Here is a 16,302-nt window from a genome sequence, read left to right as displayed (position 1 = left end):
GGTTATCTAGTCTTATGATATATAGAAACGTCTCAGGGGCGTTGTTTTGACGTTTGTAAAACGTTTTTATTTTTAAAATATTAAAAAAGATATTTTTAAAATCATTTTGTAATGTTAGAAAAATATTAAAAACAAAAACTGTCCATGAAGAGGTTTGAGATAGAACATAATTTTTTCAATCTCTATCTCAAATTTTTTAATTTTTTTAAAAATTTTGTTTGAATAAATTATAGAATTTATGTTTTTTTTTAAAGTGAATAACTATTTTTATAATTTTCTATATTAAAACTTATATTTACTAAAAGGCCCTTTACATTTTTTTATTTACATGTTTTCCTCTCATTTTTTTACTTTTTAAAAATGCCGATTTTCATTTTCGTTTCGTATTGTATTCGTTTTCTGTTTTTGTGCAATTTAGATCTGACCCCCTTTTTTTTTTGTTGCAAAAACCATTAAAAAATAATGTAAATTACAACTTACAACTATGGGTTTTTCCACTGTACCAAGGGATTAAAATTATTAAAATATGCCTTGTTTTTTAGATTATTTGAGTTGTTATTATAATTTGATCTTATGATCATTCTTTAAGGAACTGTGATGGCAACAAAATAAAATTGAAAAGATTGTACGAACTTACTAGACGAAACATGCAAGAATCGGGCCAAACGATCTCCTTCTTCCTTGAAAGACGTCGAAAACGATCTCCAGCTGGCAAACACTGAAGAGACAATAACGATGTCATCAATTCAACTAGAAGTTCATGAGATGCCAAATACATTGATTGATTGATTGCCATGCATCTCTTTGTTCCTTCAAAGTTTAAATCTAAAGATCTATAAATAGGATGTGAGAGATTGAGTGATTCATTATCCGACATAACACTAGGAAAGTAAAATGAGGGAGAAAGAAAGAGAGAATTGTGCCAGAGGAAGAGTAGACGACTGGTACGGTGTCGGGTGGCACCGGGGCAATGTATTACTTGGTTTTATTAACTCAATGTCACACTAATAATTTATTAGCAGCAATATATATAGCATTCACGCATGGTGGTTTGATTGATATTTTGCATTAATAACTTATATATATAGAAACAATTTCTACAAAAACACCTATTCTTTCTCAAATTGTAAAGGCCGTCGACACTAAACAAACCTTCCAAAATCAACCTGAGACTGCCTTTTAAGTGCTAGCTCGAAAGTCTCAAGCTACCAGCACTCATTTGCTCTCCTCCTTTGGTCTTCAAAGTACGTTAAAATTCGAAGCAACGTGGTTGAGAGAAGAAGCAAGAGAAGAACAAGTAGCTCAACGCCAATTTGGGAGGTCCAATAGGAGGTTTCTACCTCCCACCAGCATGCCCTCAGATGGTGCCACCTGAAAATCACTAAAAGTTTCCGCACACAACAGAAACTGTCAATATCATATAATATAAGATACAAGATACTAATATAAATAGCAATTTTCTTTCTCTGACATAATTGATGACACGAGTATCGAGAATCACGCAAGAATGGTCATCCCAAGATACTAATATAGATATTACTAGATATCATTTTCGAGATAAAAGACATTCTTATAGTCATGAAAATACCAAGATGAAGAACATAAAAGAAGCAAGAGCAACTGAAAAAATGATCATTGTTGCCACAATTAACTTTCAAATGTTGCCAAATATATATAGAACTCTACCACACAGCTTCAAAATAATAAACTCTTCAAATGTATGAATAGTATTTGTGGAATCCAAGCAGTTAAAAGCACTTCTCTTAACATAATAACAGATACAAGCAACCGGAATTATTGCTGCATTGACATATACACATATGTAACCAAAAATAACATTAGAAAAGAAGGGGAAAAAAAAAATCATAAAACCTCAGACCCCTCACTCACACACACTCACCCTCACATATAACAAATTTAAAAAAAAATCAAAAGAATTTGTAAAACTTGTTTCTTCTACTTTCTATTCCCAGTTCTTCGTTTAGCTTCAGCAGAAATTGGCTGCCTCCCACTCCTCTGAGTACCCAGTTTCTGTAACTGTGAGGGGCCTAACTTCGAGATCATGTTCCTGCTGCAGAAAAACAAGGAGCTTAGAACTTTGAAACATGCCCCAGAAGACATTTTCTTGTTAACTGGAGGAATAGCAAGCTTTTGAAACGGTAATATTCCAATGGTATTTACCTTAGTTCTGGGCTCTTTGCAGCCTTTGAATTTGGTTTCTGAATCTTTGAGCCAATTCCGTTGGTTAAGTTGCTAAGTTTAGCATGATTAAACTGCCAAAGCAAATCAGGTTCTGACGAGTCGCTAGTGCCAGCATCAAGCTCATCCAGATCATCGGTGGTAGCAATGTCAAACTGGTTGCTTCCTGCAAATATGTTAAAGGATGGTTCCGTGTATATTTTGGAAGAATCTGAGAGATATTTCTGGTAAAATACATCGGACATTTGTCTATTTTCTGCTTCCCAGTGTCCCAAGGGGTTGTGACCTCCGTGTAAGGTATCTTGCTTGTTCACCATAACCTTGTCTACCCATTCACCTGAACCTATTTCTTTCTCTTCCTCCCCATAATTTTGACCCGGGCTACTGATTGGAGGCCAGGGAGGTGAATTTCCCAATAGCTCATCAAGATCAAAACTTTGCCTCTTTTGCCTCAAAGCTGATTTGTTCCGGACCTGTAGAAAAATCACACCATACAAACATCAGGACTAAAATGACCTGTAGCAATACCGGAGATGCAAATGGAAATGGCTTAACAGAAATCAATCTAGGTATCCTTCAGTCTCAACAGGGAGGACATATGCCCCATATAAAGGGTAGCAAGATCTGTCGTAAACATTTAGGGAATCACACAAATGAATCATAATAACTACTACTCATGACCTAACTTCTGCTATGTCAGAAGATTGTAATATTCTTTTGATATGCATAATTCATATTTTTTTTAATGGTAAAAGGCAAGGGTGGATTTTCTCGCCAGCTATCTGCTCATATTCAACTAACATATTTAGTGTTAGATGTTTCAAATTCTGTAAAATACTTCACATTCTTAGCAATCTTCACAAAATAATCAGATAATAACTATTCACATTATTAGCTATTTTAACTTCACATGATCAAATATTTGTGCATGGCAATGGTATATTATTTTGAAACCGTATCCTGCCAATTAATATATGTTACATGTTAATATTATGTTCAATACAGAATTTCAGTAAGAGAGTGATAAATTGAGTTACCGATATAGCATGAGTGATTATATACCTCGAGGTTGCCTACATCCCCCATTGGTTTCCTGTGGCTTTTTTGATCAGCCAGCGTGTCTCCGCTCCGTGGGCTAGGATGATAAGGTGAGGACATCATAGCACATGGGCTACCGGATACTTTTTGATGCATGGGCTCCAACTGCCCTTCTTTCCTTGCCAAGGCTGCTTTAAGATTAGCAATCTGACACAAGAAATCAAATTTTTAGTGAAGTTGAAGACCTAACTAAGGTTCATGTGTTCTTCTGTAAGTATCATGCAGAGGTATAACATAGAAACAGGATGTAGGAACCTGCTCTTTGAGCTCTCTAACATCTGCACTGTCTTTGTTTACTTGGGCGGCACCAAGTTCAACAGTGGCTACTCGCTCAGCAAATTTGAGGGTACTTATGGTTTCTCCAATAGCATCAAGCTCGGGGCTTATGTGAACAAACATCAGTGTCTTGGCCTGCCCCCCTAAAATGTAAGTAAAACCACAAAACAAGTAAATAACAAATATAAATAAACGCAAAACTTGTAGTTTCACTCAATCAGAGTACAGGGTATTCATTAAGCGTACCAAGTGAGTCTTGGAGCAATTGTGTGAGTTTGCTATTCCTGTAAGGTACATGCGAATTCTTTTGGGCAAGGGAAGAGATCACATCACCCAAAGCAGAAAGGGATTTATTTATGTGTTGTGCCTCTTTTAGTCTATCTCCTGTCACTTCAGATTTGTCTACCCTCTCGCTTCCAGCCAGATCTACTAAATGCATGCACCCACGAAGAATAGTTCCAGAGGTCAAGTCCTTTCCTTGAACATGAACGGTCAAACAACTGCAAGTCAATTAGTAGTAGAAAAGTGAGTGACACTACTAGCAAGAAGAAGAATAAGAAGAGAAAAGTCAGTAACAAATAAGAGATGCTTAGAGGCATAAAGGAACAAGTCTGCACCTATGAGAGCGGCTACTACGTTCGTTGAGGGCTGTTGCACCTACTGCACGATTCCTTTGTCCCAAGTTCATCAAATCAATAACATCAGATGTTGATGTCACTCGAACAAGGCTGGCATCTGGTACGTTTAGTCCTGTCTGAGAAGTATTGCGGATTTCTAATGTGTTAATGGGTTAAGGAGATTCTGAGAGGCGCGGACAACAATTGGAGTAGTAAAATAAAATCCAAGTTAAATGCTTGTTGGGTTCTGAATACTAACAGTTCACTTCTAATTTAATCACGGTTCCCTTATATAAGATTCATAATTTTGTATTAACAATTTACTAATTCAATACACTTCAAACCACAACGATTTGAATCTGAAGAACACGCATGGAAATGAACCAATAATTATTAAAGGATATCGTTTGTTAAGGCCATCAGTAACAAGGAGATCTCTCACTTGCTCATTATATATCTCAATCATCTGAACAGAAACTTCATAGCGGAAGGTGTTCTTTCTTTGTCCTGCGAGAAGAAACAAATCACCCAATGCCCTGTAATTTACACCTTGACTCTGCTCGGTAAGATCCATAGGTCCAGACTGCATGCATAGAAGAAACCAAAACAAAAAACTATCAATAGCTTGTTGGATTAAAACCATATATCCAGATAATATTATCAATGTTTCCAGGAAAGCATATCTCACCATTGTGTAAGTTTTTCCAGATCCAGTTTGGCCATATGCAAATATACACACATTGTACCCATCAAGAACAGATCGAATTAGTGGTTGAGTATCAGCAAAGACCTCCGCTGATGTACAAGAAAAAGAAATAGAGTCAAAGGAAAAAGCTAAAATGAGGATGTATAGAAAGCTGAATCAGAACCTTACAAACCTTGAGTTGCGGAAGGCCCGAAAACTTTATTGAAGTTGAAAGACCTACGTCCTTTTCCATGCCTTGACGGTGCAGCAATAGTAATTGTTCCTTCTTCTATATGATCCACGGTGCTTAAGTAGTTTGATTGTGCACCCAAGAAGGGTCTAACTCGACAATATACCCTTATACTTCCTGATTGAGCAAAAAGAAATATGTACGTAATCCACATGATGATTTGATCTGAATAGAATAAAAAGGGATTCTAGTACTGAGACTAATAATTTACCCTTAAGGTCCTGAACTTGATTATACAGCTTTCGGTTCTCCTCGAGAACTTTGTGATATCCAGAAGCAGCATGGGCAAGGCCATGAATGTGCCCACCTGTTTAAGGCAAATTTTAAAATGAGATACAATCGTCCAGCTCTTGAAGAAACCTCACCACAGCATAAAATTAATAAATAATTGAAAGCATAAGGGAAGGCAAGAAACAATTTATAGTCCTACCAATGTTGTATACGTCCTCATGGAACTTCATTTGCATGAACTGCATACCAGCTTTTGTAGCATCCAGAGTTTGTTTCAGCTCCTACATAGTATTAGAATAAGAAGATGACGAACATTACTTGATGGAAGAAATACAATGGAGCTAGGGCATACTGTAATCTCTTTGTTCTGTTGTTCAAATATCATCTGCTGTTTCAGCAACTGTCTCTTGGATTCCTCATCAGAGATGTAATTTTTATGAAGGCATTCCTCTTTCTTCTGTCGCACAAACTTTTTCTCTTCCATCTATATAATTCCAGAAACAGAAAAAGAAAAATGGCATGCCCCAAGTCAAATTATCATTCAGCTATTTCAATTGCTCCAAATTTCTGTCCAAGTAAAGCTGCTCAATGTTCTGGATTAAGCTAATGAATAACAAACCTTGACATCAGAACCCTGTTTCAGGAGAGATTTGTTGCCTTGAGACACTACCGCATCGTTTGAATTTGTTTTCTTCTGTTTAAAGAGAATATGGGAGAAATTAAATAAAAAATATCTCTAAATAATAACACAACTTCATTTTGAGCTGATAAGAAGCTATAAGCATTTCAGTATCTTCTGTAAAACTGAAACTAGTAATACTACTAACAAAATACCAAATCAGGTTGGCTTGCAATGCGATGCTCGAACTCTTCCACGACCTTAGATAGAACAGACTCTACCAGCTGTTAGAAGTAGAAGAACTTTATTACTCAGACGAGACAACATCAATAACTTAGTGTTTGTGATGCAATGGAGGTGTAGTGAAAGGATCAAGTGGTTAGAATAACCCTTCATAACACATGATCGAGTTCTCTTGTTAGCACAAAGATTGGACAATCAACATCATAGCAAGACAGTAGAACATAATGGAGGTAATTCTCATCACCCCAACTCCCCTGATTACGAATTTTCTTTACCCATCAAAATATCTAGTAAAGGCATTGAGTTTACTAAGAACTTACCGTTGGAACTTCATCAGGCTTCTTATCTAAGAGAATTGCACGAACAAGCATGCTCAAAGAAGAACTACACTGAAAATAAGTACATAAAAGAAATAAGTTTTCTCATCCAATAAGACAAGTGAATTCCTAATATGTATCAAAATTATCAAAGTCTGAACCTTGTTATTCGAGTCAATGTCAGGGGATATAGCATTCAGAGATTTTTCACTCATTGACAAATTCCTTGACAAAGAACCTGTGAATGGATCTGAATTCTTCCGCACAAAAGCCTTTCCAGATGTTGCAGGTTTTAAGTTTCCCCCAAATTTCCATACTCCATTTCCACCTGTCTGTTTCCAGTCGCTATAGGATTTAAGTGCTAGAACACAATTAACAACCCTTGCAGATTTTCCTCCCTGACAAATTAATAGAAAAATTGAGGATGTAAGCAATTTTTAAAACGTTAGCATACACAAATTATGAGTTTGTTTCGTGGGAAAAAATAAAAATTTTGCAAAAGATCCATTTCTCCCATAAACAAGACACCTACTTGTTCAAGATCAGATGCCTCAAAAGTAGGAAGCCCCATCTCTTGCACAGCTACAAGAAAATTTCTCACGTTTTCAAAATACTGATATGCTGATAAAGCTGCTCCGTCAGGTATAAGAGCAGCATCACAAGGACTTTCCACAACCTGAATGAATTATGCGAAGATACATATTAGTTAGAATAACAGAACGAATACTAAAATGTTGCTTGAAACAAAATCTGGAGGAGAATTAGTAGATCACTTTTGGCACAGCTCCAGGTTGAACTTTATTAAGGACATTGCACAGAATCAGACCACTTCTCAACCCAATCCTAAATTCTTCCTCTGAAGGCTCTGCCGGCAAATCTTTTGCTCCAACAACTCCCACCATCTTCCTTAACCACCCAGCTGCTTCGTACCGCCTTGTTGCTAGAGATCACAGAAGGGGAGGGAATAATTAGCGGGGGTAAAATAAAATTAAAAAGTCAGAAAGTTGGAAAAATGTAAAGGACTGAGTTTTGTTAATATTCAGTGATTTAGCCATCTTCTCAATTACGAACAAAAACCAACAGATTCCAACACTACGAGAAAAATCAATCGAATCAAAATCAAGACATTGTTTACTTGTACAATATTCTAGTCCCACTCGATGAACAACCATTTGAATCGAGGGACAAGAATCCAAAGCGAGAAAGTGTAGACACAGAAACACGAGAAGAAGAAAGAGAAGTGAACAATCGACGGCTCAAAGAAGAGGGAGAGAGAGAGAGAGAAATTACCGGCTTCCTCTGCTCGGCGGGAGTCCAAATCAAGAACTCTGGATCGAGTACCGTGCTGCTGAAGAACATCTTCCACCACCGACGCTACCGAGAACGGCAATGCACCTTCCATAGTTTCTCTCTCCTCCCTTTCTCCTCAAAGAATAACAAAAATCGAAGCCGAAAGATCAATTCTCCGCCATTAAAACCCCGATTTCCGCCATCAAGAAGAACCAGAGATTGAGGAGAAAGAAAAGAGTAGGGATTCGGCGACAAGATGGGAAGAGAAACTATGACAGAAAGAAAGAGAGATGGAAGGAAAGTTGAATCTCAGAATTGGTTTGGGTTTGCTTTTTCTCCCTTTTCTTTTCTTTGTTAAGCCATCATCATCTTCCTCTTCCTTTTGGATTACAAAGCTCTCTCTCTCTCTCTCTCTCTCTCTGCGCTTTATACTGCAACTCGCAGTAGAGCGAACGAACTATACAGTGGTCTACGGATGCAATGGAACTCGTATTTTATCGTCACTTTGCGCGAGAAGCCGCTTTCCGAGCCTCGCTCCGGACCCAAGCCCTGGGTCTGGCTTCGGTGGCTTTTTATATCAACAATACTCGGGCAACGGGAATAAATGCCCACCGTTGTTGGGGCGCGTGACCGCCATACCTCTACCTAATGGGCTCTTCTTGTAAGCCTCTGTTTGGAACAATAAATAAATAAAAAGTAAAATTACACTTTCGCCCTCCTGAAATCACACCGCCCTTCAATTTAATTTCCGCTAATGTACAAATAATCTAATTATATTTCTAATTAGTGTTTGTTAATTAAGATATAAATAAAAAAATAAAATATAAAAATATTTTAAATTTTTATAATTTTTAATATATTTATTAAAATTATCTGACGACCCTTAAAAAAGAAGTCACGTGATTTTTTATTTGGTATTTTTCATATATGCATATCTCTCTTTTCCAAATAAACATATCTTAAATCTTACAGATAAGAACATGACACATATATTTTCTCATTCTAAAAAATTTAATAAATAGTTTGATACAAATCTTGAAATACTTCATAATTTTATCTTGACTATTTCATATTTTAGTCCGAAAAATATTCTAACCTTATATTGATATAATCTTATTTTACCTATTTTAACAAACACTACCGTATAAAGTTAATGTTACTCATTGTTTTAAGAGTAATAGTTAAATAATAATAAATGTATTACATTTTTAAATAAAGTGTATTTATTATACACGTGTTATTGCACTTTGTTTTCAGTCACAAAATAATTTTACTCGTAAATGATAAATGCATTGTAATTTGTAATACTTCATCAATCAATTTGCATCAAAACAAAGTGTAATAAGCACTATATTATCTAAAAATTAAAATATATTTACTACACACTAATCATAATCTTAAAATAACGACCGATTTTTTATAAGAAACAAAAATACCATATAGAACTTAAAGAACATAAGTGGGGTTTACATTATCTTCACTTAGTTTATTTGTTTTATAATTTGTGATTATGAAGTGTGTTACAATGTATTAAAAATAACACTCAATCTTGATATTTATGGTGACACTCTATTAATATATTATATTATGTGTTATATTAATATAAATGAATAAGATATCAATACAGATTATTAATAAAAGTCAAATTTCAGTGTTTAAGTAGCATTATCATTAATTTTAAAGGTTGATTTTTTACACACATAATGGTAAAAAAAAATTAATTTTGTAATGAGAATAAGGGTACAATACACAAGTCTTTGTGACATATAAATCGATCTTTACATTTTCATCTATTTTGTAGTGAGATTTTGTACTTTTTACTAAGATAAAATGTAACTTTTCCCAAAAAGATAATGGTTTTAATGGATAATGAAAATATCAAAAACATTTAGCAGCAAACTTAAAAAGTTTAAAAGTGAATTGAAGCATGAAAAAGTTTACAACTAAAATAACAAAAATAAGGCTTAAATTGACATTTTTTTTTGGTCCATTAGTGAGGTCTGTATAAATATTATACCTCTCTCTGTAATTATTATAGAATTTCACCTACCATATAATGAAATTTTATCTAATTTATATAAGTCGGATAATTTACATGAACTTATTATAATTATCGGATCAAAACTCTAAATAAGATATGAAAAAGAAGAAAGGAAAAATTGGAAATGTTCCATTATACCTAGATCACCCCTACACATGGAATAATTATTCCCATGCCACTTGGATGCAAACCTATTAATGTATCTCTATGTCCCACCATATAAACTTACAAAAGTTTAATGCTAAAGAAAAAGGAAAAGAATTATGGTATGAGTTGTGCACACTTTATGTGGTACAAAAGAGGTTGGAACTAAACATGCTAACAATACAAAAATAATATCAATCTTAAGTCTTAATCTAACCGATAACCATATTATTTTTATGTTCATAATTATGTATTTTATAAATTTATTATATCTCATGTCAAAAATTGTTTATTAAATAATTTGTTTAATATTTTTATAAGTAAGATTATATTGATGAAAAATACAAAGTATCTACATCTTAATATTAGGGTATTTCCTGAGCATCACAAAAAAAAAAAAAAAAAAAAAAAACTAAAAGACAAAGAAACATTAGCAAAACTTACAAAATGGACGAGGATTTCTTCTAATAAGGTTCCACTTGTAGTTCTCAACGGACAATCAAATAGATAAATTTTCTTAAATATTATTTAACTTTTGACGCGAATCTCGACATTTATTTAATTTTAAGTCTTCTTCTATATGTATATATATTGAAAAAAAAATCTTTTTTCTTCTTTTTTTATGATTGTGATATGGATATGGTGCACAATAGCTTTATTTGAGTTGCCCCATCTACTTAGGCTTTGAGAAGGTATCCAAGGAAGGAACATCAAAAGCATTGGTACAAAAGAAGAGGTATGGAGTTCATTTGTCCTCTATTGATTGTGAAGTTAAATATAGACATAATTCATAAAAAGTTTGATTAATAATAATATATTTTATTTTTAAATATTTTTTAATTAATAATAAATACATCATATTTTGAATAATTTAATTAAAATAAGATACGTTTATTACTACTTACGCATCATTCTAAAGGTTGGCATTAATCGTAATGAGTGGCTAAACAAAATAAAAAGCAAAAAGGAAAGAAATTTGCTTTTGTCCTTATTAATCAAATGGTTCATCAATTGGCCTAACAAAGGGTAAGTTACTTTAAACATTTAAAGGGGCCATTGTGATGATAAATAATGGTGGAGAAAGCGAAATAATGGTGGAGAAAGAGCCAAAGGGAGAAGGTCAATTCAATTCACCAAACTCATGGGTTGTAATAAAGTTTGAGTTACTTTCATATGCATGAGAGTTCTCACACTAACCATTGCTTATATTTTAGGGCAATGTCAAATCTCTACTTAATGCACTTTTACTTTTTTTAATTCTCTCTTTTTCTTAAAAAATCTCATTATGGATGAAATGGGTATGATTCGTAATGTATGGTTGTCATTAGACAAATAATTAATAGATGGATTTCGACATAATTATGAATTACATTTTAATGACTGTGCTTTTTATGTACTATTATATAAGTAAAGATTAAGTTTTGATAGTATAAAGCTCAATCAATAAAGTGTTTTTTAGAAATTATCTTAATTAAATAGTATAAATGGTTACTGAATTGTGTATTAAGGTACAAAAAGGTCATTAAACTTTAATTTGTAATCAAAAGATAACTGAATTTTAGTTTAGTACACAATTTCATAATTATTGTCAATTGTTGTTAAAAGAACCTAACAAAATATTGACGTGGCTAATAATGTGGACGACTAAATAACACAATTGGTCATTGAACTTTACAGAAAAATATAAAAAAATCATCGAACTTTACACAAAAATATAAAAATGTCACTGAACTTTACACTAAAGTATAAAAAAATCACTAAACTTTTTATTAAAGTATAAAAATATTAGCATTTCATTAGTTTCTTTTAAAGACAATTGAAAATATTTATGAATGTTATACTAAATTAAAGTTCAATGACCTTTGCTAGTTTCTTTTAACAATAATTGACAGTAGTTATAGATGTTATATTAAATTAAAGTTCAATTATCTTTTGGTATTTTAACGCAAAATTTAATGACCATTTATACTATTTAACCAAATTATCTTTAATAAAATTTAACATTTATAAAATCTAAATAATAATTAATTTCTCAAATAACTTTACTATTACACTAAGTCTTATTTTAATTAAAAAATAAATTATTGCTATCAAACGGCATTTAGTAAATAGTAAATTTTAAATTTTTTTACAAGTAGGCTAACATGAATCACCCCCTATTATTTATTGAGATAATAATATCTTAGATGATTTATGGGACCACCAAAGTGGTTCGTTTAGGGAGTATGAAGTTGAATTTCCAAATTCAAATCTCCTCAATTATTTGAAATTTCAATGTCCAAAACGTCATTTCTTGAAAATGATGGTTGGGTGCCAAAAGCAACGGTCTCTAGCATTTATATGAACGAGACAACTGAATTTGTAAATGGGAAATGTTATTTGAATATTTAAGTTTATTATTTATGATGATATTTTATATTATATTAATTTAATTATATATTATATTAACGTCGAATAGTTTTTTAGGATTATCATTCTTGCGCGATCTCCCGTTGCTCGTACCTTCAATTTTGATAGATGAGATAAATCGTAGATGAAGATTTTGCCTCATTGCGCAAGGTAAAAAATCAAGTCCAAGACCTATTAGTGCGAATCTTAACTTATTATGATACAATTATTTGACTTGTACCTTAGGTACACATAGTATAATATTTTTATTTTTTAATATATTCATTTTAAATAAAAAATATTATATTCATAAATAAATTTAATAAATAACTTTCATGAACTAACGTGACACTCATAAATTCCTAATAATTATACCTAAATTAGTAATAGTCCTACTTAAAATTAATAATAAATCCATTTACTTGTTAAATTTAGATATAGTTATTATAAATTTATATGTGTTGTGTTAATTTATAAGGATTATTTATTAAATTTAATTGTGGGTATAGCATGTGCCAATTAACAACCAAACATGATGTGACAATGAATTTTGTTTTCCCTCCAAAAAGATTTGTTTGGCACCAATTAAATCCCTCCCTTGCTGTCCAAGTAGAGTTGAAAATTGAAATCTTTAGTGCTTGTGGGTGGCTTGTCTTCCTCTTTGGTGCTTATATATAGATGAAAATGTTATTTGAAAAACTTATTTATAATATTTTTTATGATAATTATGTAACGACGTCACAAAAAATATAATACATCAATAAATAAACGAGTGTTATAAGTGAGTATCCATATAGCGTTTTTGCATATATATATACATATATATATTTGTGAAAATGTTATCGAATACTCAATTATGATATTTTTAGTGATACTTATATATTATGTATTGAAGTATTGTATTTTATATTATATTGATGCAAATATATAACGAATTGATGCATGAATATTATTAAAAGTGTTGCAATTATTAAAGTTTAATAATTATTTTTAAAATAATAATTAACATTATATTTTTTTTATATATGTGAGCCCAGATTTTAATTATTTTCTGTCTATTGCTATGGTTATTCAAACTTAGTGGGCCCTCTTGGTGCAAATATTTCAAACCAAGAAGCAAACATCTTGCCCCAAACCCCACCAAAATGCTAATTCTTCAAATTAAGATAATTGTATTTCATACTAAAATAACAATATTATTTACTCTTGAACACTAGTATTTATTCTATATTATAAGTTTTTATATTTATGATAATATTATTTCTCAACAAAGACGGATAAAAAATTATTATTCTCGACTAAACTTTCTCATATGCACTAATGATGGAGTTAGTGATCGAGCACTACAGATTTGTCTCAATTTAAGCACATGTAAGAAAAGGCAAGTTGTTTGTTTAATTATGAGAATTTCATGTACCTTTATATAGGTGAAGAGGCAAGGTCGGCTTAAGGGATTGGAGGCCCTAGGTCATTATTAATTTAGGAGCTTTTTAAAAAATATATATATATTTTTTAATTTTGAATAGCAAATAGGATTGGCTTTTGAAAATATTTTGACTCCTTTTGAGGTTGGAGGCCCTAGGTCATTATTAATTCAGGAGCTTTTTAAAAAATATATATTTTTTATTTTTAATTTTGAATAACATATAGGACTGGTTTTAGAAAACATTTTGAGACTCCTCTTAATTTTTTGGGGGCCCTAAATATAGACCTTAGTGGTCTTACCCTTCGGCCAGTTCTCTCTGGAGATTGAGATACTTGAGAGTTATCATCTCCAAGATTGTAGAATTTGATTATCTTAAGATAGAGGAGAATCTCTTGCTCATCAGATAGAAATAGACTCGAATTTATTAGACATGATGCAAGTTGAGATGCTTGGGGTTATTATATCTGAAATTTCAAGTTTGATTATTTTGAGATAAAGAAGAATCTCTCAAACCAAACAGAGATAGTTATCTTCAAATTTCTTAGAATCAGTTGAGTAAGGATATTCAAAGTTATAATCTCTAAGATTCTTGGACTTAATTATCTTGAAAATAAGGAAAATCTCTCGGACTAGATAAAGACATACTTGATGATGTGGTGACCGATCACCTCTATTTTTGTCTCGAATCAAGTACCTGCAATGGAGTCGAGGATTTGCTCTCCCGAAGTCACTCTGACGCTTAAGTCAGATTACCAGATTGAAAATAATCTTTAAGTGTGCAATTCCGAACTTAGAAAAAGAAAAGGTTTGATTCCCTTACCCGTCGCTAGTCTCTCTTTTTATCCTCTTGCTAAGGCAAAGATTATTTTCTAAATTATCGGGATCTCTATTCCGTTCTTCATGGAGCGAGGATCTTACCGATATGAATTCCATAATTGTTTGCGAGGAGTTCGAGGTTGTTCCTATCTCCATGATTCTCGGTGTGACAGTTGATCTCGATGAATTCGGAGAATCCTTCGCCGAGCGACCGACTAGCTGATACAATGAGGCGATTATGTCATGTGTAGTTAGGGGAGCAACTCCGTAGTGGGCACGTATCACTGTTGCCAATGGTTATTTTTCAGGGGTGTTGGAGTAATTATGGATCCGATGGTATTTTTCCTTATCAATACTCAAATTTATTGAGATGGAGATAATGCCTCTCAATTATTTGAGAATAAAGTGAGTTAAGAATGATCGATTGTTGTTTGAGGATTTAAATTTAATGTGAGTTCCATTATGTATATATATATATTAATTGGTAGCTCATAACTTTGATTAGGGCACTGTATCCTATCCATTCGTGGGGGGCTAATAATCTTAATTTTTTTCTAATCTATTTATTTATTTTTTAATTTATGCTATCAAGTTGACCATTTTATGGTTTGTTGTCACATAAAGCATGCAAATGCAAACTCATTGATAATCATTAGGGGCTGTGTGACACATTTTACTGTGTCGCCCCGCCCCCAACCATCCCCATTGCAGTGCCCTCTAATACCCATCTCCCAGCTAATAGCTTGCATTGCTTGTTTTATTTATTTTTTAAATGTAAAAAAATACAAAAAGTCCTATCAACTCGACTATCTCATTCTCCTGAAAACTTATGACCCTTATACCCTGTGCTAGATGAATAGACTTGTGAATCACAGGTCGAAACCTAATTCTTAGCCCCACTGACAGTCGCACATATGTAGACTCGATTCTATAACTTTGTAATTACCCAATTTCTCAAATGTGTGTGGTGGGCCATCTATATTATCTCGAAAAGGTGTTTATTTATTTATTTTTATTAAGCATGTCACTAGAAACGCTTTTGCTCCGCACATGAAGAATATTATTTTTCTATTTTCTTAATGAAGGGTAAAACAAATAGTCCAATTCATTGTCTCACTAATAAGGTTGACACAACAAAGCAATCGGAATCTTTGTTTGAGATTCATTGAGTGGAGTAATGTTTAAGTATTGTTTATAGGTTTAACAATGTCTTGTTAAATTTTTATGAAAATATTATTAATCTTTTCACTCTTTAAACTTATATCACGATAACGAAAGATTATATTGAAACCTAAGAAACGCAATTCAAGTTCACAATACTCCAACTTAAGCCCCTAAAATCACTTGTACCATTATTTTCTACTAGACTAAATATTTGACCCGAATTAAGTTAATAGGATTCCTCTTTAGTCTCGTGAACATTACTAATTGATCATAAGGAGCTTGAAAGCGAGAATTCAAACAATTTTATTAGTGCACCAAAACTCGTTTAAGTAAATTATATTGGTCAAATGTAATTCAATAAATGTTTATTTAATTTTTTTTATTTATTTAGGAAGGTTCTAGATAAACATTTTTAAGTCCTAAACGGCCACTAACTAAATTAGGTGATCAATCCATTTCAAGTAACAACCAACATTGCCATGTTCTTGTGAATTGTGA

At 32.6% G+C, this 16,302-nt stretch overlaps 1 protein-coding gene across 2 annotated transcripts; it reads right to left on the bottom strand.

Moving 5' to 3' along the window:
- Positions 1 to 1,701: 1,701 nt before the first annotated feature.
- LOC127798272 (kinesin-like protein KIN-14I) lies at positions 1,702 to 8,286 on the bottom strand. 2 transcript variants are annotated; one of them, XM_052331728.1, is made up of 19 exons: positions 7,826 to 8,286; positions 7,309 to 7,475; positions 7,068 to 7,211; positions 6,697 to 6,933; positions 6,539 to 6,607; positions 6,191 to 6,259; positions 5,976 to 6,050; positions 5,709 to 5,840; positions 5,556 to 5,637; positions 5,337 to 5,432; positions 5,069 to 5,242; positions 4,879 to 4,985; positions 4,595 to 4,773; positions 4,191 to 4,352; positions 3,820 to 4,073; positions 3,553 to 3,716; positions 3,262 to 3,444; positions 2,182 to 2,672; positions 1,702 to 2,068 (listed from the first exon to the last, which is right to left on the bottom strand). In XM_052331728.1, the coding sequence occupies exons 1-19, from the start codon at positions 7,935 to 7,937 to the stop codon at positions 1,957 to 1,959; spliced, it is 3,009 nt and encodes a 1,002-aa protein (XP_052187688.1). In that variant the 5' UTR covers positions 7,938 to 8,286; the 3' UTR covers positions 1,702 to 1,956. The 2 variants fall into 2 exon arrangements, with proteins under 2 accessions (XP_052187688.1, XP_052187687.1); XM_052331727.1 differs by having other exon boundaries at positions 1,702 to 2,071; positions 7,826 to 8,285.
- Positions 8,287 to 16,302: the final 8,016 nt, after the last annotated feature.

Source organism: Diospyros lotus, chromosome 3 (assembly GCF_014633365.1).
Source record: "Diospyros lotus cultivar Yz01 chromosome 3, ASM1463336v1, whole genome shotgun sequence".
NCBI lineage: Eukaryota > Viridiplantae > Streptophyta > Magnoliopsida > Ericales > Ebenaceae > Diospyros > Diospyros lotus.
The sequence above is the reverse complement of the archived record's forward strand: the minus strand, read 5'-3'. Positions and strand labels throughout refer to the sequence as shown.

Bases quoted from the DNA above. Each gene is read 5' to 3' on its own strand.
- LOC127798272 (XM_052331727.1), bottom strand. From the start codon at position 7,937: ATGGAAGGTGCATTGCCGTTCTCGGTAGCGTCGGTGGTGGAAGATGTT. The intron at 7,212-7,308 runs GTGATCTACTAA...TAATTCATTCAG, and splicing joins AACCTGGAGCTGTGCCAAAA to GTTGTGGAAAGTCCTTGTGA. The intron at 2,673-3,261 runs GTATATAATCAC...ATTTTTCTACAG, and splicing joins GGGATGTAGGCAACCTCGAG to GTCCGGAACAAATCAGCTTT.